This window comes from Ixodes scapularis, unplaced genomic scaffold, assembly GCF_016920785.2.
Source record: "Ixodes scapularis isolate PalLabHiFi unplaced genomic scaffold, ASM1692078v2 PGA_scaffold2__306_contigs__length_199485367, whole genome shotgun sequence".
Classification (NCBI taxonomy): Eukaryota; Metazoa; Arthropoda; class Arachnida; order Ixodida; family Ixodidae; genus Ixodes; species Ixodes scapularis.
The window spans coordinates 6,630,882-6,656,234 of record NW_024609857.1 but is presented as its reverse complement, the minus strand read 5'-3'; the positions used below and the strand labels follow the sequence as shown (position 1 = coordinate 6,656,234).

The following is a 25,353-nucleotide window of genomic DNA, read 5'->3' as shown; positions in this document are numbered from 1 at the left end:
TGCATGGATGTGACTGAAGGCTTCCGATAGGGCAGCTGCTCGAGTTGCCTGACCAGTTTGAAGATGTATGCCGTTTGGTCGGGAGTTTTATATCCAAAATGGGCTTTTGAAAGCCGAGCAAAAAGACATGCGAATGGTGCACCATCCAAGTCTTGTCTCAAAAATTAAATCAGTTGGTCCCTCAAGCTTATTTCCTTTGTGTCGTGTTTGTCCCTGTTTGATCTCTAGTACTGATACAGGCAAATATATTAACTTGGGATTAAATTGAATGCAGATTAAATGGTTGCATCATTTGAATAACTTCAGTCAACAAATTGTATATTGTACTATACACAAAATGTTCAAAACTTCGTTAGAAATAAAAAATTAAATTTTTTAGTAGGGTAAAAAAAAAGTGTTTTCCCTGTGTTTAATAGAATACATAACCCTAAATGCCCACCTCTGTGTTTCATAGAACGCTGAACCCTCTACGAGAACACGAGTAGAAAATCCATTTCATGTAGGTTGTGACATTCACAGTGTGTCGGGGTGTACATCCATCATATAATTTCATCAAATTCTATCCTTTACAGAAAACAAAAAAGCATGCCAAAATTTCTTTTTGCTTCAAAATAGTACCACCGTATGCATTCCTCCACAAACAAGCCTGGAAACGGTACTTTTCTTTGCACACACCGCGCAAAAAGTGGCGTCTGCTAACATGCGTGCTGCCCAAAACGTTTCCCCAGCCAGTGGTGCTTCCCCGAGTTGCCGTTCAGTCGTGTTTGTCCAGGGCAGGGTGTAAGATAGACAGGTGGGGAAACGGCCCATAGAAACCTACCGCAGCGCCGTGACCGTATTGTGTACTCGTCTGCTTGCGGGTACCCCCGATTTGCGACAGATGGCGCTGCGGCGAGAGGAAAAAAATTGGAATCGAATTCGCATGGAACTTTATGGGAGAGTGCGCAAAATAAACCGAGAGCACGACATTCCTTCATTGAAAATCCATGAGAAATCATCTCCATCAGTTTATCCGGTCGCCACCGGTCACCCACCCGGAGTGAGAGTTCGCGGTGCTCCACATAGATGGCGCCACAGAAAAAGAGAAACCCGAGGGGGACACAATCCGGTCGCTCATTTGGCTCTCGTTTCCCCACCTGTCTATCTTACACCCTGGTCCAGGGGCAGATCCAAGTGAGGGGCGACGGGGGCGGCCATCCCCCCCCCCAAACTAAGTCGACCCCCCCTCCCCCCTTCTCGGAGGGCAATTTAACATGGGTGGACCCCCCCCCGGTGCACATGAAAGAATGGGAGAATAGTATCCTTACAAATTTTCTGCGCCCCCCCCCTCCCTCCCAAAACAGAGTTCTGGATCCGCCCGTGTTGGTCGCGAATGTGACTGAAAGCCAGAATGTGCCTGCCAAAAGAGAACTGTTGAAAGCCCACCGGCAAGAAATCTCTTTCTCAAAGTTTAATTTATTTACAGCCTTGCTCGTTTGAATTTTTTTTTATTTGTTATCGCCGACGTTTTGTACCAAAGATCTGCCACTTTTTATTTTATTATGTCTTTTCATCCGCTTTATGTCCACACTTGCAGTATTGTCAAATAAAAAAAGCGAATCAGTCGCTTCTAGACACATTTATTTGATCACTCCTAAGTGGGCCATAGGTGCCCCCCTAGCTCTCCTTCTTTGCCTTCTTTTCGTGCTTTTCGTCGTCCGAAGAGTTCTTCTCCTCGACCTTGTTTTCCCGCGAGGCATGGATGGCCCTGTCCGCTTCCACCAGGTTGGTTGCCTGTAGCACCGTCGGCATGTCGATCATGCTGCCTTCGAAGGTGAAGGCACCCTGCGAGTGCCAGCCACGCATTGGAGGTCGAACCACGGGGAGGACAATACTTGGTGAGGACAAAATAATTCACTTCAACAAACTGGCAAACAAAAAGAAAAAAAAAAAAAAAAACATGGTTTGTTTTTTAAAGTAAAATAAATTGGTTACTTTATTAGCTTGCCTGCCTTTTTTCACGTTCGTCCCTCAAACTTATCCGATTAAAATCGGATAAATTTGATTTAAATCGCTGTAGTTAAAAAATGGTGATTATGGCAGAATGATCGATAAATCCATCCAATCTCTCAAAACAATGCGGAAGAAATACTGCAACCTACGAAACTGTATAATTACCAACTTCTTACTGATGGAAACCCAGCCACACTAAAACAGCAGCAGCTTGATTTTCTAGCTAGTCAAAAGTTTACTCTCTATTTCAGATCCTGATTTGCTTGCAATAGGATGTTATGTAACCGACCAAAGAAGAGCAAGGTAGAAAGCTCAACATGCTCCAGTTTGCTGGGAAGAGCAACTGCTTTTTGCTCGTGTACAGTCCAATAGAAATCTTTGCGATTTCTTGATTTATGTACGGAATAAAGGCTCACAGAAAGTACAAAATGACAAACAAACAGTAAAGTAAAAATATATTTCCGGGGTTATTTTTTGTGGGAAAAGTGATTTAAATCATTAGTGAAACTGGTCCGATTTAAATAGGTTTAAATCATCTTGATTTTTATTCTCCACCTTACTGGCGAAACAACCAAAACACAGACAAAAAAAAAAAAAAAAAAAGGCAAGGTAAGTTACTGCAGACCAGGCCTGTTCCCGGGCTGTACAGCTGCGATCTGACTGAGCTAATCATGAGCGCCTCATCACGGTGCCTTTGTGTGTCGGACATCACTGAGAAAATCAATCGCATACAGTGAGTGAGCCCTGGTCCTGCACTTCTTTTTGCGTGTGATTGGTAAGCGAAAGCACCCACTATTAACGTTTCCCAAACTTGGGAAGTCTGCAAATTATACGTCGGGCACCCAATTTGACCGGACCAGCACCTGTCTCTAGATTAAGCCATCTTTTCGGTGAAAGTGGGGCAAATGCTTCCCCGGTATTTTTCAATATATTTTTCTTCTTTTTAAAAAAAAGATTCCATTTAATGATTTGGTTTTAAGTCTGCAGTGCTCATGTGGGAACGGACAGAAGTTACTTTATTTTTTAGTCTTTTTTCCAATTACCCCAACTCTAAATCTAGTGCTCAGACTGAACACTTCACATTCGTAAGGCGCACAATATAGGAATACTTTTTTGTTTTGTATTTGGATTTTACAAAAAAAAAAAAGTATTCCAGAGGATCGCAGTTCTTCATGAACTCCCCATTCGGTCCTAAGCCGGACAATCCCGTCCCCTCGAGGGGCAACCCTTGGAACACATCTTTCGTTAAAGCGGCACTCAAGTGGAATCCGAGATGGTCTATTTATTATCATAATTCGATCTATGGACTCTAAGCATCCTAAAAAACCCGAAATTACATTCAGAAGCAGCCGCGTCCTCCTTTTTGCGCCGTGGCGGAGAACACTAGGGGGCGCCACCAGACAAGAAGGCAGCAGACATGATAGCCAATCACGCAAGATGGCTTCCCAGCGGACTAAATATTTTAATATGCGCATCTATGAAAAGTCAGTCCACCGGGAAGCCGTCACTCGTGATTGCCTGTCACATGCCCTCCCCTGTTGCCTTCCTGTCCAATAACACCCCCTGGTGTTCTGCACCACGGCGCAGAAAGAAGGTCGCGGCACTATCTTTGATTGGACCTTTAATAGGAAAATCGGCCACTCTTGAATGTGATTTCGGGTTTTTGAAAATGCTTAGAGCCCATAGATTGAGTTATGATAATAAATAGACAATCTCAGAATGCACTTGAGTGCCCCTTTAGGGATAGAACATGTATGTCACAAAACAAAGCTTTCCCCGCCAAAAAAAGTTAGTCCAATATTTTCATGGCGACTCATTTGAGCAATTCTAGAACGTGCTTCTACGAGAGTGAGTCTATCTGCACTCAGGATATTTTCCAACTTGGCCGCACTGTCGGCGCTTCTGGCACACGGTTGCTGCCTCTCCAGTTGCTGCCGTGCGGGTTTGAACGTGTTAAGTTGCGACTGAGGTGCGACGAAGAACGGCTGCCTTACTTGGATTTGCACATGTGGGGGAGCCGTCGTTTTTGTGGTCCGAAAGTGCGTCTGGCGCCGACATTTTATCCGAGACTTTGTGCGCAGTATAAAATAAGTGTTTTGTCGCAAACAAGTGTGTTTGAATGGATTCAAAAGTTTTAGAAAGGACGCACAAAATGTCACGAGCGTTCTTTCCGCAATGAGCCCGCTCGGCAAAAAAGGGGTAGACCAAAACAACAGAGAAGTGAACCTGGGGCGTAGCAAAGAAACATTCTCTCCCTCAAGAAACTGGCAGGTGTGCCAAAAAAGGGCCAAAGGCCGCTTAAGTTTGTATCGTCCGTGACGGTGCACGACGAGGATGTCCTTGGAAGCGCACGTGGCTGCCTCCCACCTTGCCCTCCTTCTGGTGCTTCTCGAACTGTGCCACCATCCTGCGGGCCCTGTCGAGCTGCTCGGGCGAGGGGGAGAAAGCCTCCTGCACCACCGCCACCTGGCCCGGGTGGATCACCTGCTTGCCCGTGAAGCCCATCGAGGCACCCTCCAGGGACTGCGCCCGGAGCCCCTCCAGGTCTGGGAAAAAGCCGCGCCACGCTATACTACGGTGACTGCAAAGCGTCTCTAGCCGGTGCGTTTGCCGTCCCATCCCACCCACACGTCAAAAGTGATCCCGAAGTGGCAGCAAGTGACGTCGCAGAAGCCGACGCGTCACGTTGTCAGATGTCACGATTCTGGCAATTGGTGCAAAAGTCCCGGCAAAAAGTAAGGGCGAATGCGAGTGTCGCTGTCGTCGCAGAGTCCAAACTCCTGGCTGCTGAAGCTTCTGCGGGCTGTCAAGCTGGAGAGCGAATTCCAGCGAAATAGGCGACTGCCATATACACCGCCGCTGCTAAGACACCGCCAGGATCGCAGCCGGTAAAAATGGGACACTTCCGTGACGTCATCGGGCAGAAACCGAGGTGCTAAGTGCGTTCTTAAAATGTAACTCGGTTATAGTTGTTATGCATGGGTTCTTTTGAGAGTTGAATGAACCAGGACGGAGATAGATTGTATTAAAACATTACATGCTCTCTATTGTTACCATGGCGGCTGGCGGGTCCTGGGATTAGTAGGCTCGGCACAACAGAAAATCTCTAGTGTTGCAAGTACAAACAACACAGGTGGCACCAGCTTCTGTTACATACCGTAATATCCCGAGTCATCGCCCATCCCCGAGCCATCGCCCACCCCAATTTTTGGGCCAATATCGATTTCCGAAAAAACACCGAGTCATCGCCCACCCCTTCAAATACCCCAGCGCGGACTCTGTGATCCTCGAACACTCATCCTACCCGAATGACGAGGCCGCGGACCTTACAGTTGGAGGACGTCCGTGACAAAGTAAAACGAAGGAGGGAAAGACATTTCTTTTTGTTTACGCATTTCCTCCGTGAGCGACCCCAAAGTGGTCGTGTATCCGTGCGAAAAGAAAACGATGGAGATAACAAAATAAGAGTTTGTTAATATAACCGCGGAGTGTTAAGTCAAAGTCTGTCTCCGCCGAAGTAAGGACACCGCGAACCCGCTCCTTCTTCCCGCCCGTCGCGACCGCGGCTGTGCAATATTTTAGGCAAAGCCAACGCGTAAATAAAGCTTTGCTGGAACGCCCTACACAGACGTTTGCAGAGCGTCCCAACCGTCCATTGATAGCCCGCCGTGCACGGACGCACGTATGTACGCACCAAACAAGAAAGTTGCGCAAGAGCTTGCGATTGACAAGGCGCCCGACTTGGCCCGACGCCAAAGTATTTGCCAACGCGACCGCCGGCTTTCCCGCTTTCCCAGGATTGCGCTTGGTCGCTTCTTTGGTCCGCTCGCTCGCTCGTTGCGCCTGGTCGGTTTTTCTATTTTCTTGTAGACTTTTCTTTCTTTTTTTTCTTACTAACTAGGAGAACATAGTGGTGACATTCTTTAACGGAACAAACGTTCGCGCTATATGCAGATCGGCGGTGTTTATAGCGCATATGCAAGCAACGGACTTCGCTACAGTAAAATGTTCTTTCGTGAGCATTTTTTTCTATAAAACAATGAAACTAAATCGAGTTTTGAGTTTGATGTATCTCTTGTGCATCAGCGCTAGATACGCAGAGAAAAATAGGCGGTTTTTTCCGCTTTTTTTCAAGTGTTTGTGCTCACCCACCGAGACATGGCCCACCCCACTTTTTTAATGAATTTCAGGCGGTAGGGGGGTGGGCGATGACTCGGGATATTACGGTATATAACAATAGTCACTTCAGGTGGAATGTAGTTATTCTATAAACACAGTAACGATATGTTAACAGATGTACCTATAGTCGCTGACTAGGTAAAAGCGGCGAAGAGCTTCAGTTGTCCCGCCTCAGGCGCAAGCTCCTGCCTTCGACAATGCTTCTACATCTGATGCGTCCCATGCACATGTGCGTGCAGCCAAAACATGGCAGAACGCATGGAGCACATACCAGAGGTCTGGAGTTAAAAAGACACGCTGTACCGTTCTCATTCAGTGACTTCAGTCAGAAAAATAGCACCTTTGCCATATTTGCGTGGCAAAAGCAGTGGTAACGCAAAATGTGATGTGTTAGTGGGGAGATACTATGTACACCTGTGGAGACTGGATGGTGCCCCCGAGTTGTGCAGGGTAAGCGTGCGAGCGCTTAATGGATGTGTTATGTACTTGCGAGTGCCGCGTTCTGCGCTTCCATCGTAAACGCGACTTCCACAGAGCCTGTTGGAGTGTGAGACGTGGTAGAAGGAATGCGCGAAAAACAGAACAATTGGAACACAGCAGTGCTGAGCAGAGCCCTGGTGTTAGCTTCCAGCGGAAGAAAAAACGCTGCGACAAAGTGAGTGTCCGCTTTCTTTTCTGCCAGTCTCTCTTGCACTCTTTCTCTGTGTGGAGTTTCATGGAGCAGAGCGCCGCTGTATGTTTGAACACATGATGTTTTCCCCCCACTGGGAGTTCTATGCTGGCACTCGAGGTAGAGGTTTGGCTGGTGTCCAATCAGCGAGAAGACGGCTGGCAGTCGGCCAGACGATTTCTGCTGCACCTAACTGGATATGGTTAGGTGCCACACGTTAAAAGTAACTAAATGTATTTCAATGCTTTTCGTGATTGTGACACTAACGGTTCAACTCTAACGTGGAAATGGGCACAGCGTCATTTGGATCCCGTTTGTAGCAGTGCTCGAGGTAGCACATATTGCTAAGGTTGAGAGCCTATGAATGAGAATAATTTGTCAGCCTAATTTCGAGAAGTGAGCTGTATCTGAACTTGGTCATTTAGTACTCCGAAATGTGGTTTCTCATCAGTTACAGCTACAGAAATTCTATTGCCACTTAGAAAGTATATTTAATTATTGAAAGATTAATTAATTACAGTAACTTGTATAGCTTTAATTACGCAGCTCACACCCTTTTGTCTAAGCCCAGCCTGGGCCCGAAAAGGGGCTCGCCAGCTCGAGCCTGAAAATATTCTAGAAAATCTTTCCACTGCCCATGTGTCCAACCTTGCTACACTGAAGAACAGCTAGCAGCTCAAAGAGCTCTTGGGCAGTGGCTTGCATGATTACAACGAAGCTACTCTTGGATTGCTATCACCTTTGTAGTCAATGTGAACCATGTCGATCGCCTGGATGCCGTATGCCTTAGCCAGGACCACCACTTGTTGCCTGGCAAAGAGCACTTCCTTTGCGTCCTTTGTACGGGTGGCACCTGCAACAAGGTCGTCGGATGTTTTGTAATAAAACTCGCAAATCCTGTCCCACTGGTGAGGCTAAAATTCTGTTTACCTAAGGAGGCATTAAGAGTGCAGTTTAGGTGCTGTAAAACTTCCCCTCTTTGCCCACCATTCTAATGTCTCGCTGCATGCAAACTCTGTGACAAAAAGCATTTACAAAAGAAACCGGCTGTTTTTGTTTTCTTTGGAGATGGTAATGAATTTTCTGAAAGAGTATGTTTTGTTGATTACTTGCCAGCAATGATGTGGAGGAATATACAGTGAAGCTTCACATATTATCTATTATAGTTTGACATTTATTTTATTTATTTATTTATTTATTTACATACCTCTAAAGGCTCCAAAGGAGCATTACATAGAGGGGGGTGTCGTATAAACTTTTACATAATCATACAATATTTTACAAGAAAAAATAGAAGACATCGTGTCACGCTAAACAGAACCATGAAGGGAAGACATTACATAACAAAAAAGCCACACACGCACTCACATCATTGGAGGCAGTCGATGTGCTAGAAAAAAAGCAATAGACCCAGCGAGCGAGTAACAAACATACAGGGCAATATATGATTCATTCACTTTAAAGATTCACGCAATAACAACATAAATGTATCATGATCAGTGACCGTCGCAATTTCGCTTGCCAACTCATTCCATTCAGTCGCCGCTTGTACGAACGGGGAGTATTTGAACAGATTAGTTCTTGCAAATGGAATATGAACTTTGTAACAATGATCATGACGAGGGGAAATGCGAGCCGGTGGGAGAATGTTGTTTTGACGGAAATCTGAGGAACTATGATAGAGTTTATGAAAATGGGATAACCTTGCGAGGTATCTTCGCTGGTGGAGAGTCAATAAACCAAGTGAACCCTTAAGTTGACTGACGCTTATAGGTGAATACGTTTTTAGTATAAACCTAGTGGCCCTGTTTTGTAATGATTCTAAATTATTAATTAAATATTTTTGATGCGGGTTCCAAATTATAGCTGCATATTCCAACTTGGGCCTAATGAGGGTAGAGTATGCAAGTAGTTTCGTTTCTGCAGTTGCCATATATAAATGCCTTCTTAAGAAACCAAGTGACTGGTTAGCCCTCCTAAGGATATAATCTAGATGAGTGTTCCAGGAGAGGTTGGAAGTTAAGTGGACTCCTAAATATTTATATGTGGATACTTTATCCAATTTTGAATCTATAACTTTGTAGTCGTATTGAAAAGATGAGCGACGATTGGTAAATGTCATTATTTTTGTTTTATCTATATTTATCTGCATTTGCCACGTGTCACACCATGAAAGTATGATATCCAAATCACTTTGAAGGGCCAGGCAGTCGCTTTGACTAGATATTTGACGGTATACCACACAGTCGTCTGCAAATAGGCGAATCTTTGAAGAAATGTTGTTGGGGAGGTCATTTATATAAATTAAAAACAAAAGTGGTCCAATAACGGATCCTTGAGGGACACCAGATTTGACATGTATAGGTGGTGAGGTGATGTCATTTGCAAGTACTGATTGTTTTCTATCGTGCAAAAACTCACGAATCCATGTAATTACCTTATCATTAATTTTGAGATATTGTAGTTTTTTTATCAGACGACTGTGTGGTACACGATCAAAGGCCTTCGAAAAGTCTATAAAAATAGCGTCGATTTGTGAGGATGAGTGAATACAGGTATGCAAATCCGTTACCAGTTCAAACAGTTGGGTTTCACACGAAAGACCACGTTGAAAGCCGTGCTGATTGGGAAATAGCAGGTTGTTTGAGACTAAGTGTTTCATGACAGATGAATATATTATATGTTCTAAAAGTTTACAAGGAACAGAGGTCAATGAAATTGGTCTATAATTTGTTGGGCAATTCCGATTACCAGATTTATAAATCGGCACGACATTTGCTGATTTCCATTCCTTCGGAATGTGGCCAGTATTAAGCGATTGCTGGAATAAGCCGGCAAGCACGGCACCTGATGCATCCTTTGTTAGTTTAAGTAGCTTCGAGCATACACCATCAGGACCCGGGCTGGATTTTGTCGGCAAGCGGTTAATGGCACTGATAACACCATCAATATTGATTTGCACATCGTCCATTTCTGGAATGACGATTGTAGGTGTAACATGGCGGTCAGATAAAGGGAGCTCGTCGGTAAACACTTCGCCAAAAAATGTGTTAAGTTTAAAAGCGGACTCGGATGCAGAAAGCTTTACGTCACCTTCTTGAAGTAAAGGAAATGTATTTTTTTCTTTGGGGTTTACGACATGCCAGAACTTCTTTGGATTTGTTTTTAGTATGCTAGATAAATCGTCGTTGAAAAAACTATTCTTTGCCTTTCTTATCTCATTTTTGCATAAGCGCGCACAATCTTCGTACGACTGCCAGTCACGGTCTGAATTTGAAGAACTGGCCTTTCTGAAAAGTCTCTTCTTTTTGGAGATCAAGCGTTTTACGCTTCGTGAAAACCAGGGACAACCCTCACTCGGGTTAATGATTAACTTAGGAACAAAAGCTTCACGTATAGAGATTAGTTTGTTTTTTATTGAAACCCAGTTTTCTTCAACAGAGCGTGTATGGAAGGTGCTTTCATACTGAATCAAAAAGTCTGACAGTGTTACCGCAATATCACTATAATTTGCCTTAGAGTAGTCATATATCACTTTTTTTAGGTTCACTCTCGTAGCATCCGATATCTTATAGCAGAAATAAACAATTCTATGGTCGCTAATTTCATCCAGCACGCGTACAGACATGTTTTCGGGGTGAGTGGCACAAACAAGGTCCAGTACTGCATCTCCGCGTGTGGGATCCTTTACCAATTGTTTCATTGAAAATGAATCTAAGAGATTTATAAAACTTAAACACTCTTCTACACGTGAGCAAGTATTACATACTTGGAGGTTGGACCAATCGATCCCAGGATAATTAAAATCACCTGCCAATATAAGTGGTAAATGTGGATACTTGAAATGAATAAATTCTAGAATATCTGTTAGTCTGTTGACAAATTCACATGTTGAATCAGGTGGTCGGTAACAAATTCCAACAATAATATTCTGAAAGGATACGGTACCAATGGAAACCCAAAGGGTTTCAAGAGGAGAGTCGATTGAAATCAGAGTGCAAGATATGTCCTTTCGAACTGCGATGATTACGCCACCGCCTCGTTTGGAAATTCGGTCCTTACGAAATATGTTAAAATTGTCGCTTAAAAGTAAACTGGAATTTGAAATAGTATCGGTAAGCCACGTTTCGGTTGCAACAATAACATCTGCTGAGCATGAAATAATGCTGCTTGCGAGGTCATCCTGTTTTGGCAGAAGGCTTCTAAAGTTTGCTAGCAAAAATGAGAAAATGATTATTCTCACATTCGCACTGCTAGCATAAACTACTGATGTTGATGGCAGTAAAAATAACACAAGAGGATGCAAAACCTCTTTGATCTAATAGCGAGTTTGTTTCACGGCCTTCGTGCCCACGCGTGCCTACTCGCAGCGTGGAACGGGTTCGTTTTGGCCGGCACTCCACGAGTGGTTGCACTCTCCGAGTTCGTTTCAGCGCTGACACCCCATGCGTGCATGCACTCGCTGTACCGAGAAAATCGGGAGTGCACCAAAATGCAATCCCGTCATGCCTCGCTCCGGTGGGGCCGGCGAGGAGCGGGAGCAGACGACGATGGTTCGTCTGCTACGATGTGTCGCGGAACCGAACGGAAAAAAAAGTAGATTTTCTGATAGAAATCGCGTTCCGCGGGCAACGAAATCAAACGCGAGCTTGAATTGTGAGCATCTGCTATTTCACAAAGGAAGCAGTCGACAACCCGATTTATTTGCAGGTTTTAAATCGCTCTGTTGCCGTACAAATGCTGAAATAAAGTGTAAAGAAATACTCAGAACAAACGCAACAGCGGCCCCCGAGATGTCTATCACCGTCCGTGTGCGGGTGAAAAATTTAACATTTGTCGACAAAACTCCCCCAGCAGAAACCTCTGACTGCCCAATAAGCATCAGAGAAAGCTAAAGATGGAGACTTTACCCGAGGCTTGGGCAACATCATCATGTTTAACATTTACCTACGTCAGCTAACTTGCCCCGTCGTATTTTGTTCGAGAAAGCTCTCGTTCTCGACGCCCTCACCAAGACTAATATCGAATCCACCTATAATGACGATCCAGATCGAAAGTCCCAGTTTTGCTGGATATTCCAACAGGCTAGTTTTAAACCGTACCCTTTCAGTGGTCCACGCATAATACCATGTTCAAATGAATCAAGCTTCTGCTCGGACAGCATCATCAGTTTTCTTCAGTGTAAACGGTTATAAGAATTGAAAGATCGCAACCAGCTGCTTTGTAGACAGCTGGTTGCGAAAATTTAAGCCGTCTGTAATTATCTCTACGGCAGCCTAGCTGCTTGAAGTCATCGCAACTATAAACTACAGGTTGCAGCGACCAACGTTTGTAGATAAACGTTGGTAGCGACTGCATTCTCGCATTCCCATGCATCACTCTGAACAGAAAGGCGCTAGTTTCGGTTTGAAGTCGGTACCTTTTCTACAACCTATACTCCGCGACAACTTTTCTTGGCAATGCAGTGGAAGGTACGTCCCGCGTCCCCTCTCCCATTTTTGTACGCAGGCTCTCCTCCTCTCCCCAGAAATGGGGGAGGAGGAAAGCCTGCGTACACTATACTTCGTTTCAGCTTCGGTCCGAGCGCGGCGGATGTTATGAGCCGAAGGGCTAATCAAACAGCGAAAAAGGCACAACGTCATGGCGTGCTTTCTGCAGTTGATAGGAGCAGCCGCTATTCGCCGTCTCTCTGTGCGCGCTCCTCCGCCGGCTGGTCCTATCAAGCGCAGAGAGCACGCCATGACGCTGCCCTTTTTGCGCTGTTTGATTGGCCCTTCGGCTCATAACATTGGCCGCGCTCGGACAGAAGCTGAAACGAAGTATAGAAATGGGAGAGGGGACGCGTGACGTACCTTCCACTGCATTGCCAAGAAAAGTTGTCGCGGAGTATAGATGGCGGCAGCATCAGTCTTCTGCACTCGGTGCATTTGGCGTGTTCGTTTGAGTCCAGTTTTCCGTGCAACACTCTGTGAGTGCGATGCATTCTGGGAGAGAACTCGAACGGTGCCAGTGCGTGTGAAACGAACTCGCTATAACTGACTGCAACAGACAGGACAAATGGAGTTTGTTCCAAAGTGCATTACACTTTTGGTAATCAAAGATTAAAGTGAGCATTTAGAGCCTGTCCTAAATCACAACTGGGTTGCAGCTGAGGATCACAACTGGATTACAGCTGAGTATGGGCATGTGCAGCTCATGCACACCAGACTGGCATCCTGCCTCAGCGAACTCGCACACACAGCAAGAAAGCAAGCCAGTGCGTACCGATGTTGGCTGTAAAGTCGTCCGAGCCGAAGACAAGTCCGGCCAGTCGGAAACGGGTGAACTCCGACATTTCTCTGGTGTGCTCCAGGAACTCTCGGCAGTTGAGGAGTCCCAGCGCGGTTTCGACGTACAACACCAAGTCAAACTTGTGCTTGTCCCTCTTGCGGTCCTTCAACTCCGACTGCACATGGTTCATGAGCTGCCCGCGATGGGAAAATGCACAAACCACAATGCTTGAAGATATCAGCTTGAAGAATTAACTACCATAGAGCAGTATAGGTGGTATTCACTGGGTGCCATGCTTGAGCGCATGCTCGGAAAAATATCCCACTTGCCTTCCAAGAGGACTTGCAATCCTGGTGGTGCGAACTGCCTGTTACCGAAGTGTTGCTTAAGCTCACGGTGAGCACACGCTTTGCAACAGCGGACTCGATTATGGCTGCAAGTGAATACCACCCATAGAAGGCAAAAGCAAAATGAGTTTCCCAATAACAACCCACGACAACAATTTTTCAGCTGTCTCAGCTCTGCCGAAACAATTATATGCGCCATAATTCCATGTCTCTCAAGCATATGACCTCAAGGGTATGACAAATATCCTCTCCTGGTGTTTCAAACTGTGTAACTTTGGAAAGATCCTCATCACATCACGTAAGGAAGAGAAGCGGGCTTTCGCAACTGTACCCAGGTGACGTCGTCCTTGCTCTCCACCTTGGGCAGGAAGATGGTGCTGGGCAGCGTCTTGGCTTCCAGGATGCACTCCAGGTCTTCCTCTGCCAGACCACTTCCCACCGAGTTGACGCGTACTGCCACATCCGTCCTGGCTCCAAATTGGAGACTGCCCAGAACTTTGCCAATCGTCTCCCTGGCTTCTTTCTGCACGATTAAGAAAAAAAAAAAAATGTATTGTTTTACATTGTGGTGGCATTGAAGTACTGCATTACACTAGAATGCCCCAAAATGGCGGCGAGGCAGCCATTTTGGGGCCTTCGAGAATAAAAAGTTTCTTGTACGATTGCTTACAAAGTTGGGGTTGGTTAAAAAAAAAAAAAAAGATTAAGAAAACAAGATGCATGTCAGACCCAAGGAGGACCAGACCTTCTTATTTACGGCCACTCCATCTTCACAGTCAAGTACGACACAGTCCACATCCAAGTTGGTGGTTTTCACAATTTTCTTCTCATCGTTTCCCGGGACGTAAAGCACTGCTCGTCTTGGTGTGTACTTTTTTCTTGTCGGTGTTGCATTGTCGTCACTTTTGTATCGACGGGGAAGCAACGAGCACAACCTGAGCTGTGAGCTCAGATCTCTGCGAAAAAATTGTCGCAGCATTTGAAGCAGAAGTGGCAGAAGTACCAAAGGACAGTAAAAACAGTAGCAGAAAGCTCGCACCGCAAGTCTTTCCTCTGCTAGATGGTGGAAGACATCATCATCATCATCATCATCGTAATGAAACACAAACAACGTGCCTTTCACTTTTGAAACAGTACGAATTTTGGACAATGCAGTATTTGAAAGTTGTTAATATTAGTAAATATTACGGTAAGCGGTATTACGAGGGTAAGTTTTAGTTCGCCAACATTTCTTTTTCATCATCATCATCACTTTAAACAAGCAGAAGCAGACATCTCTCCCGCCTGCGTTTTCGTCAAGCGACGACTCCGCCAAATTTACTTCTAACAAGAGCACCAGCGAGAAGATCCTTGATCACCGCTGCTGGGATAAAACTCTGGTCGTTAACTGACAACGCGGTCCGGATTCTGCGAGTAGCAAGCATGACGCGCGTCTCAAACGCTCGACGAAATTTTGCGAAGTCTGGTGGCAGCAAAGCCGTCATGCCCACAGATGACAGGTTAGTATATTTTCCATACTCGGTTGGCGATTTACCGTGCGCACGACATCGTAACTTACATATTTGTTTTAGAAACCGGTGTGCGTGCAGGTTAGTTTGTTAGCGAAGACTTTAAATCGGTCAAACTCCGACTTTGATGAGAACGCAGCATATGTCGAACCTTGCCCCCTTGAATCGGTGGACGACAAAGCAGGTGATCGTTACGGCTTTGTTCGTTTACTTTTTGTTGACAAAACTTTATGCGGTTTGCAAGGACACTTCCAGGTCGTCCTGTTGCGTTCATCGCACTGACCAAGGCGGCCCCTTCTGCTTCAGGTCGGGTCCTCTGGGAGGCCACGACCCGCTGTCAACAGCAAGCGTGCTAAAGCACGTTCAGATGCCGGACGTGCCCGTTGACGGGGAGCTGGTCTTTGAGGCCATCTCCGTCGTGTTCGTGGCAGCCGTGCTCTGCTGCCAGTACATCAACCTGTACAGGACCGTCTGGTGGTTGCCGCACTCGTATAACAACCAAGCCCTCGTGAGTAACCCGTACAGAATTCCACTAGCTGTAGTATACTGACTTGAACTCATCTAGATGTCGACAGTAAGAGAGAGCATTTCGCCGACATGTCGAAGTGTACATGAAAAGAATATGCTGGTGTGCAAGTATATGCATTTGTAAACTAGAGGCAGTCTATGGAGGTGAACAAGGGACATGGATAGCCTTACGGGACTAGAGGATGGACAGTTTCGTCCACAGCTTCGCCGGGTTCGTTAACCATCAATGTACAGCATGTCTTCGGGAAAGAAACTCTCCTCGCCACAGGCATGAGGAGAACTAGAAAGAGTCTCCGTTTCTTCGTTTTGAAGATGGTTGAGCTGTCAATAAAACTTTCTTTTGAAATCAATTTTAGGAGCCATGTTCTGTTTGTGGACTCGTGTTGGCCCTGTGGCCGCTGTATATCTTGCAGAACTACTACCTCATCGATGTCCACGTGGCAACCTTCAGCGTAGTGATCGCCTGTCGCCGCTTTCCTCTGGCCATCCTCAAGTCGGTAAGCGTACAACGCTTTTTGGGTGCTGTAGAAGTCCGAGTCTCAGTGCAAAGGAGAAATCAGATCAGATGAGGAGTCAGCGCAGCACAGCTGGCACTGACTGCAAATCTAGTTGTATGTTTAACGAGGCTCGTTGTTGGGCTGGTTGGTGCACATTGCTCAGCAAACTCATAAGCGCAAACAGCGATGGATACAAAGTGCTTGTCCATGTCCCCCTTCTTTGTGTTCGTTGCTGTTTGCGCTTACATGTTTCTTGAGTAACATTGTATGTTTGTTACGCTTGCCATGCCATACCCTAGGTTTCGTTGAGCTAGGTAATCATTGGGTTTGTGTTTTAATTTGTAAATGCATAACTGCAGAAAAAAAAAGATAAATGCAGGAAAACTATTGAATTCTATGTCGGTAATTAGTTGCTATAGTCACAAAAACTACCGGCAATCATGAAACTTGATTATTCGAAAACCACAGTTTGCTAAAGGAAGAAGTGTTGGCTGATGATCGTCAGCCAACATTTCTTTATTTGCAAGTGCATCAGTGCACTTGAGACATAAACGTCTGTGACTTGAATATTTTAATCTCTATCAGTTTACTTAAGGGAGTTTTCACCATCCACACTTAAAATATTTTTAATGAATGGGCGTCCGCGAAATTGGTGTCGACAAAAGGAAATGAAATGCATTCAGCTGCATAGCGTCAGAAGATGCTTTCTGTGCGTATCCCTGCCAAAGCAATCTTGCACTGCCACTGTTGTCTACTCTGGTGTCCGATCTTGGTCAAGATGAGAGCAAGAACCTTCTAAGCAGCTGGTTAGAGGGGGTGCCACGAATAAGACATTCTTTACCATTGGGCAACGTTTTAGTGAGAACATCCCACTAACATACAAATGGCAAGAGGAGTCTCGCAGCCTCTGATGTGATTGTCCTCAGTGCTCTCTCGTCCACAGGGCAATGTCTGGCTGTGTGCATTGGAAAAACGACTCGAGATTTGCCAACAAAGCGCGAGTTGTCAGTGGCTTCCAACGTGTAATAGACATTCAGAATTTCAGCATGCATCCGATCTTACTACGCCGTGGTGCCCAGTTCCTTGCAGACGATAAACATTTTTTCCCGTCTGTTAGCAGATGACATTCTGTGCTTTGTTGTTTTATTTCAGACTGCGAATGATGCTTCGTAGCTGACGAGGCGCCTTTTTTTCTCGCGTTAGCAGACAAACCACCTATGAACGCTATCTTCACTGGCTCAGCGAGAGGTAAATTAAATCTCGCTCTTGCGGTAACGAAAATCGGACCAGTGATGCGCAGTTGCACCAGATTCCTTGTCATTGTGCTGACGGGTCTTGGCCCGCTCTTTCACATGAGCAGCTGCTGTGGCTGGTCCTGCCGGGCGCCTGGTATCCGCGGGCATCGGAGGCGTGCCGGTCCGTGGTCCTTGCAGCGGCTGCGGCCATGCTGCTCTGGTGCTCCTACCACATCTGCCTGGGCCACGGCCTCCTCAGCCTCCTCTGCCTCGCCTATCCGTGAGTGACGGGCCTCATCCACGGACGACCCCCGAGAGGCGGGATGGTCATTCACCTTAAGCCTCCCCCGTATGCCGAGCTCAAATGTTTCTTTCAGCAATCATCATCATCATCGTTATGTATTTTTGTGAACACTTAAAAAAAACTATTATTTAATAACAAAAATGCGCTGTAATTTAGTTATAGGTTAGAAGGAGGAAATAGGGTAATGGCTGCAGCAAATTCATTAGTGTCAGTTATGGAAACAATTGGGTTGGGTCAGGTAGTGCATTTCAGTCATCAATGGCCAATGGTAAGGTTGACATTTGATGAGTGACGGTTGACAATGAAATTGGACGTACCTTACAAGAAAGGTCGAAACAAGAAAACAAATTGGGAGCCATTCCACTTTGTGAAGGTCGGTGACCAGTGAAGCTGTTTAGCACACGATACAGACGTGTCATAGAATTTTACAGCGAAGCTGTTTATGGCCAGGGTTTGGTGGATTTTTCGTATGCGTGTCCAAAAGCTCTACGCTCGCACCGCCGCATGCGCACGCCTTCCCCGTATAAAAGATTAGAAGTAAATAACCAAAATGAAGCGTTGATGAGCGTGCGTGCAAGATGCCATTTGTTTGAGGCTTTTGCTTTAGAACAGTTACTGCTGCAGTCGCCGGCATGTGTGACACGTGGAACACCATTCTCTGCATCCTCCTTGGTGCTTGGGTAATTCAACAATACGGTCTATTTCACTTCTCTTGTTGTATTGGGGAGGCCGCATACAGTCCGTTCTCCCGAAGAGCAACGCGTCTGCAAAGAGCAACAATGGGAATGGCACCGAGAATGTCAGCGGCGGCGGCGGGCGGCAAACACCACCGATGAAGATCGGGCACAAAACGCTAAGCTCATGTGGCAAACCAGACAAGACTATGAACGTTGCGGGGCAGAGAACACATCAAGAAGACGCAGATATCATGCTTCTAAATTAGACAACTTTAATGGAGGATACGCTAAACTCTGTGTCGTATGCTAAACAGCTTCGCTCATCATCCACCTTCACAGAGTGGAATGGCTCATGATTTTTTAACGAAGGTATGAACACATTTATTGTCTTGATCAGTGGTCATCGTGGCATACAAAATGTACACACACGTGCCGCCCACCACCACCGCTGACATTCTCGTTGCCATTCCCGCCGTCGCTCTTCGTAGGCACGTTGCTCTTCGGGAGTCTGGACTATATGTGGCCCTCCCACTACAGCGAGAGAAGAGAAGTGAAATTGAAGATGGAGAACGGCAACCCAAGCTTCAAGGAGAACGCAGAGAATGGTGTTCCACGTGCCGCATGCACACAACTTCTCCCGTATAAAAGATTCAAAGTAAATAACCAAAATAAACTGTTGACGAATGTGCATGCAAGATGCCATTTGTTTTAGGCTTTTGCTTTAGAACAGTTAACTGCTGCACACGCGACATGTGCGGCGCATGGGTGTGGTGCGAGCGTAGAGTTTTTGGTCACACACAAAAAAATCCATGGAACCCTAGCCATAAACAGCTTTGCTGGAAATTATGGTGAGGAGGCGATAACAAACATTGTCCGAGATGATTGTTGCGATAGAAGGTCTGATGGAGGAGAGAGAGACGAGACACCCTGCTGCGGTGAGAAAGTGTGTCAAGGTTAGCTGATTGGCGAAATCCTGGTGTGCAAGCATATGGGGAGTAGTCAGAATAAATAAAACTGAGGGCTCTGCTTTGAACAGATTCAAGACTGTTAGTTAGGTATACCTGCCTTGGTGACCATATGGAGGAAGCGAATTGTAGTTTAGTTTTGACCAAGGTAGTAGTAGCTAGTTATTTTCTGTAGTGTGTTCTTTAATTCATATTTATTTATGAGATGTGTTGTTTTGAGGGCAAAAAGTAAATTGATGTCTGCATGCCCCCAACCAAGACCAGAAGCAAGTGAGCCTTGGAGGAATAGCATACTTTGAACCTTGGTAAACAAAAAGAATAGCTTGTTTTTCTGGTATTAATTGTTAATGCAAAGAACCCGCACTGTATTTCAATATATAAGATGTAAGTAAAAACATAATCAAAAAATGTGCAAGGCGAAAAACGTGTACGAGGGAATTCTAATAAAGTGTGGAGATATGTTAAAAAGATAAGCTAAAAAGAAATCCTAAGGAACCTTAATCTGTTAAAAATAAAAAAAAATCTTTACTGCCGCCGCCCCTCATGTAATAGATGCTATATGCTATGGTATTGATCTAGAAGGCAAAGCTGAAAGCTTTTATTTGTGACATATTTTCCAAGTGTATAATCCGCAAAAACTAATTTCAGCTAAAAAAAAAAAGATTTTCCTTAGATTATTTGCACCAAATGCATAGTCCACGCGCTTTGCATAGTTTGCACGTGGTGCATAGTCCGCACTTAGTGCCTAATCAGAGCGTAAAAAAGATCATACACAGCACATCTTGACAAATGCCTGCTGTATTAGCTCACAAAGGAGCTTGTATCATACATAAATCACCATTAATATACTCTATTATCCATAAAATTCTTAATGTCTTGTCACTGTGAACAATCTAGAAAAATACAAAACCTTGTATTTTTCTAGATTTGTAAATACAGACGATCCACTCCTGTAGATAGTCTGTATTGGGAAAAATTTCAACTTTTAAATATATGTAGTCCGCGGACTATACACTGGAAAATACGGCATTTCCAGTCTAGTGGTCTACAAGATTACAATGGGTTCTCGCAAATAATGAATGACAGATTTTTCCAAACATGGCATTATTTTTCTCTTAAAGAAAATCAAGATAAACTCTGCCCCTGGCCCAAACTGTATCTCAAACTACAGAGTGTCCCTCGCCCCCCCCCCCCCCCCCCCCCCCAAAAAAAAAAGAAATTGCAAGGTTTTCTTTACTACAAAAATAAACTGCGTCGCCAAACGCTAATAGACCGATTTCACCTGCCAGTTTTGGTACGCCACTGCTGCCGCAACTCATCCAGGGAACTTTAGTCTTTCTGCATGTGCCACAACCTCGCTGGAGCTCTGCGCAAGGAGTGCACAAACAGTCTCGTGCGCTGCCGATTGCCTCCTGTGAACTAAAGTTATGGTGGCTTTACGCATGCGCCGCACGCTTGGTGTCCGAATTGGACGCCAAATTTTCAGAACTAACCATTATTTTATTCATAAGACATGATTTTCTAAAATTTTCAGGGGGAATATGATGGTGGCCGGCAGAGCTCTCGAATACATGGAGCTCCATAACGCCAGTTACCGAAAACAAGCGAAAAGGAGCCAAACTTTCCAGTAGAAATTTTCAGAAAATCACTTTAAATTTTTGAATATTGATAATGATGAAACTTTGGTATCTGCTTCAGACCGTATGAACTACATTTGGGCGGACAACGAGCATTCGGCAATGCATACCATTATATCCTGACGGATAACCCAGCTAAAATCATGAGCAAATCTTGTGAAAATGAGGAGTGGGTTAACTGTCTCTGTACAACCAATAAAAGTTGAAAAAGCGCTATTTTTAAATCATGTTTTCTTGCCAAACTTGCTATCACAGAGAGGGACAATGAAGCAAAGATGACTGTACTTCTCAGTCAACAATGTTTGCTTATATCCCGCCATAGCTACCTACTAGCCGCATTTACGCTGAGGTCATCATTGATCTGAACACTACTAAGTGGGCTCTTTTTTAGTTAGAATGCAATTAATTGCAAAGGTGCAAGCGAGCTGGACAAGAATGATGAAAATAATCCCTGGAGAAGGGGAACAAGGAAACAAGGAACAGGGATTATTTTCATCTTTTTTAGTGTTAGAAAAAATATTGCAAATCTAGCTAAAAATAGGGGGCGGGTTATTTTTTGGGTGTGGGATATATTTCGGAAAATATTACGGTAGTTTATTTTTGAGTTGAAAAAAATACTGTAAATTCTTTTGGGGGGGACACGCTGCACATCTTGAAACTGTGCCGTTTCTGCTGCTGTCCACCTAATCGAGTTGTTTAGAAAAATCTTTTGAACAAAGCGAGTTACCTCTTGACTGGGAAAATGCAAATATAGGACCTATACACAAAAGTAAAGACAAAACAAGAACTTGTAACTATAGGCTCATCTCTTTAACGAGTGTTTCCTGTGAAATGGTAGAGCACATAATTTACGCTAACTTAGTCGGTCATCTCAATGATAATCACTTTTTCCACCCTATGTAACATGGGTCTAAGAAAGGCTTCTTGTGATACACAATTAGTAGAGTGCACCCATGACCTTCCTGCTTTGATAAACTGTGGTAGTCAGGTTGATCATGTTTTTTTTAACTTCCGCAGGGCATTTGATTCTGTATAACATACTCTGTTATTGCAAATGTTAAGCACACTTCATATTCCAGATACACTTTTTTTTATGGATTGAAGCTTGACTCCTAGGAAGAAAGAAAAAAGTTGCCTTCGATGGTGCAATTTGGTTAAATGTTACCATGTTATTGGGTGTTTTGAAGGGTCTGTTTTGGGCCGCCCTTCTCTTTTTACTATATGTTTATAATCTAACTCTGAATATTTCTAGCCACGTGTGATTATATGCTGATGAATGTTGCGTATATCACAATATCTCCCGCTAGGCGGATTGTGAACTTTTTAAAAATGATCTTAACTTTACCTCATTGTGGTGTCAAACGTGGAAGATGACTCTCAACTTTATTAAGTGCAATTTAGTCAGATTTACCAACTTGACAAGCCCTGTCACTACAGATTATTTTCTTGATAGCACAACTCTAACTGGGCCACCTTTTATCGTCGTTGGCCGTGCAGGGCGGTCATCTACGCCATCCTGTTCGGGCCCAAGGCCGGCCCGCTGACAGAGCTGGTGCCCACACCACCGAGGAAAGTGGCGGCGGCCGGTCCTGTGCCAGGCTCCCCCACGGCCCTGGTGCACGTGTGCTCCCCGAGCCCCGGCGACGTGCGCGCCGAGGTGGAGCTGCACAAGCGCGACCTCAACGAGCGGCTCAAGCGGGTGCTCTTCAACACCCTCGTGGTGGCCTACTACACCTCCTTCCAGCCATGCTGCTTCGTCCAGGTGGGCAGGTGTCGCGGGCAGTGGTTGGCAGCAGAGAGAAATGCTGGTTGGGGTGTTGTTTGTGGCACGCTGTTAGTTTTCTAATGATGAGGCGGTGGAGACTTTGTTTCATAATCTGTCCGCACCGGCTGTAGGATTGAAAAGACGTATGCTTGCAAACTGTGTGAGACGTTGATCCCATGCTGGGATGCGGTACTATCAATCCAACCCGGCACCATTTTCTTTACAAAGCTTACGCATGCTTACGTCAAGATATGACCACAGGTCACCGGCACGTCCATGCTTTGTACAAGGCGTTGCAACCAGTTAAAGGAGTACCTTGGCACTCTTCGTACGAGGTGCCGGTGACTTGCGGTCATATCTCACTGTAGGCGTAGGTAAGCTTCGTGACATAAGAAAACGGTGCTGTGCAAACCAGGTTTTAGCGAAAGGCAAGAAGATCACTTTGAAGACGTGCACAATCGAGCGAACATTTTGCGGAGTTCCACTACATCAGACTTAAAGATTAGAACCAAAAATACTGATCTCACTTAAGATAGAATGTCGTCTGGCAGCAGAAGTCGACAAAATGTGTCTGTTCTCCCCTGCATCGCTCGGATGACACCCCTGTCGATGATAACCAGCAGCAAGTAGAGCTAATTGCCAGTGTTGCGTCGTTGGAGAAACCTAACTGAAAATAGGCACCCCATCTGATTTCACAGAGTGTGCTTAAATTCTGGTTCACACACTCGCAACTGCTTATGACCTGAAAGCTTGAAAACTATTTATAAACCTTACGACCCACTGTGCAGCAGTGCAGCTGGCTGTAAGCAGTCGCAAGAGGTTTAAAATTCGGTTGTAACGTAGTCAGTCGCAATTGAATGCGAGTGAAGCAGCCCCAAGTCTGGAACTTGCGGTCATTTGCAGAGCCAGCTTCAACTGGAGCTGTGGTGGGTGGTGCAGCACGGGGTGCTGTCCTGGCTCGGGGCGCTGACCCTTCACGCAGCCTACTGCTTCCCGCCGCAATACCTGGATGCGCTGCACCGCTCGGCGCTGCACCTCGGCCGCTGGAGGCGCCTGGAGCCACGCAACGTGCACGCACCGCACCACATGTGAGGACTGGCATCTGTCCCTGTAGGAAGGGAAACATGCTAACGCACGATGCATGTCCCCGAAAAATGGCCCATCCCCTTGTGAAGGTTAGATCAGATGGAAAAGGTTGGCGTGCTAACTTTCGACATATGGCTGCAAGATGGCCGATAAAAATTTCTTCAGGCACGAGACAAACTCATGCCTAAATCAGCTGCCTAGATCCCACCACGAGCATACTATTACTTGAAAAACGAACGGAAAGGAAATTTTTTTATTGAACTGCCTTACAAAATTTTGTCTGAGTAGATCCAGTTGTTAAAGCTCGTATCGCTTGCCCACTGCAGAAATCGCTTGAACCCATCTAATGCAATTTTGAAGGGTGGGCTATCCTGGGATGGCCCACCCGTAGACAATAGACAGAAAACGAGTAGGCCGAATATTGAGGTAGGTTGGGCCTTCTCCATATAGAAATTGCTTGAACCCATCTAACACAATTTCTAAGGTTGAGCTATCCTGTGACAATAGACAGAAAACAGGGGTGTGCCAGATATTAAGGTATGTTGGCCTTCTTTTAATTTGCCTTCACTCCTCAAAACGTGGGAATCCACATCCAGATTTCTGCAGCCAAGTTTAACCTGCTACAACAGTTGATGGATAGGTCTGTCATGTCTGTATTTCAGTTAAATCTGCGTGGCAGTTGTGAAATACAGTCAGCTCGACCCTTTTTTTTTTTCTTCAGCTGGTCGGAGAACGTGCTGTGGCCACAAAACAACCTCGTGAAGCATAGCAAGGAGTACTTCAAGGCGGAGGGCATCAGCAACGCCGCGGAACCTGGCAACATGGCTCAGTCTCGCTTTTACGTGAGTGCTGCATGAGTCTGCCGATCAACGACCCCATGGTTACCGGCAGCTTGTGGATGACAGGGTAGTCTCCTAGTTGTCTCTGTGCCCAGTGCAAGCTTGCCGCCTTCAGTAGTGCTCTGGCAGATTTCCCAACATCACCAGAACGTCACTCAAGCTGTTTTCTATGAAACAAGTGTTAATGAAGCATGTACCGGGAGAAAATAATCAACCAGAGCTTGACTTGTTAAGGGCCTACATTAAAAGCCATAGCCTTTGCCGCTTATAGCTTAAGCTTATCACTGTTTCTTTTTATTCTCATGTTTGCAGACAATATTCCACAGCCCCTTGGTGATCATGGGTGGCCTGTTGACTACTCAGGTCATGCAGATTGTGTTTGAGCTCTACCTCCTGCTGAAGTCCTCCGAGTGGCACCGGCTGCTCACCATCACCCTGTTTGTGATGCTCAACTCAGTGACTCTGTTCAAGCTGGCACGACAGTACTTTGTCATGGAGAGGATCTACCACGCAGAGAGGATTGTGCAGGAGACTCTTCTGGGCGGCTAGCAGATCTGCACAGCTGGTCTCTGCTTTGTACATACGGATGTTTGTAGATAATGTTAATAAAGCTGCGCCTCTGAACAAACTGCGAGTGAATTAATAACGTCTGCTATGCAAGATTAGTTATCCTGTAAGCTATGCGGAGGGCAAGTCGTATGCTTCTTGTGCAGGAGTTGCGGTGAAGTCAGAACGACGCTGAGCTCTGATTGGCTTTGACTGAAAATATAATGGGTAGAACTGAATGCTAGAGACCTTGAGGTTTACCCACTATTTTTTACAGCAAAGTTGTTATACACTAAGGTCTGGGAAGA

General features: G+C 45.4%; 2 protein-coding genes across 2 annotated transcripts; one reads left to right on the top strand and one right to left on the bottom strand.

The window, feature by feature from the left end:
- Positions 1-1,601: 1,601 nt before the first annotated feature.
- On the bottom strand, positions 1,602-14,617 carry LOC115326361 (citramalyl-CoA lyase, mitochondrial; the record flags this gene model as incomplete). Its single annotated transcript, XM_029987191.2, has 6 exons — positions 1,602-1,824; positions 4,360-4,538; positions 7,581-7,694; positions 13,106-13,304; positions 13,790-13,981; positions 14,204-14,617. Coding segments are annotated over 6 exons (1,266 nt in total), but the record flags the coding sequence as incomplete, so codon positions are not given.
- LOC115319080 (transmembrane protein 39A-B) lies at positions 14,524-25,127 on the top strand. Its single transcript, XM_029978871.3, has 8 exons — positions 14,524-14,957; positions 15,273-15,474; positions 15,908-15,991; positions 17,352-17,506; positions 22,307-22,571; positions 23,478-23,662; positions 24,382-24,502; positions 24,812-25,127. Exons 1-8 carry the CDS (start codon positions 14,881-14,883, stop codon positions 25,046-25,048), a joined length of 1,326 nt encoding a protein of 441 aa, XP_029834731.2. The 5' UTR covers positions 14,524-14,880; the 3' UTR covers positions 25,049-25,127.
- Positions 25,128-25,353: the final 226 nt, after the last annotated feature.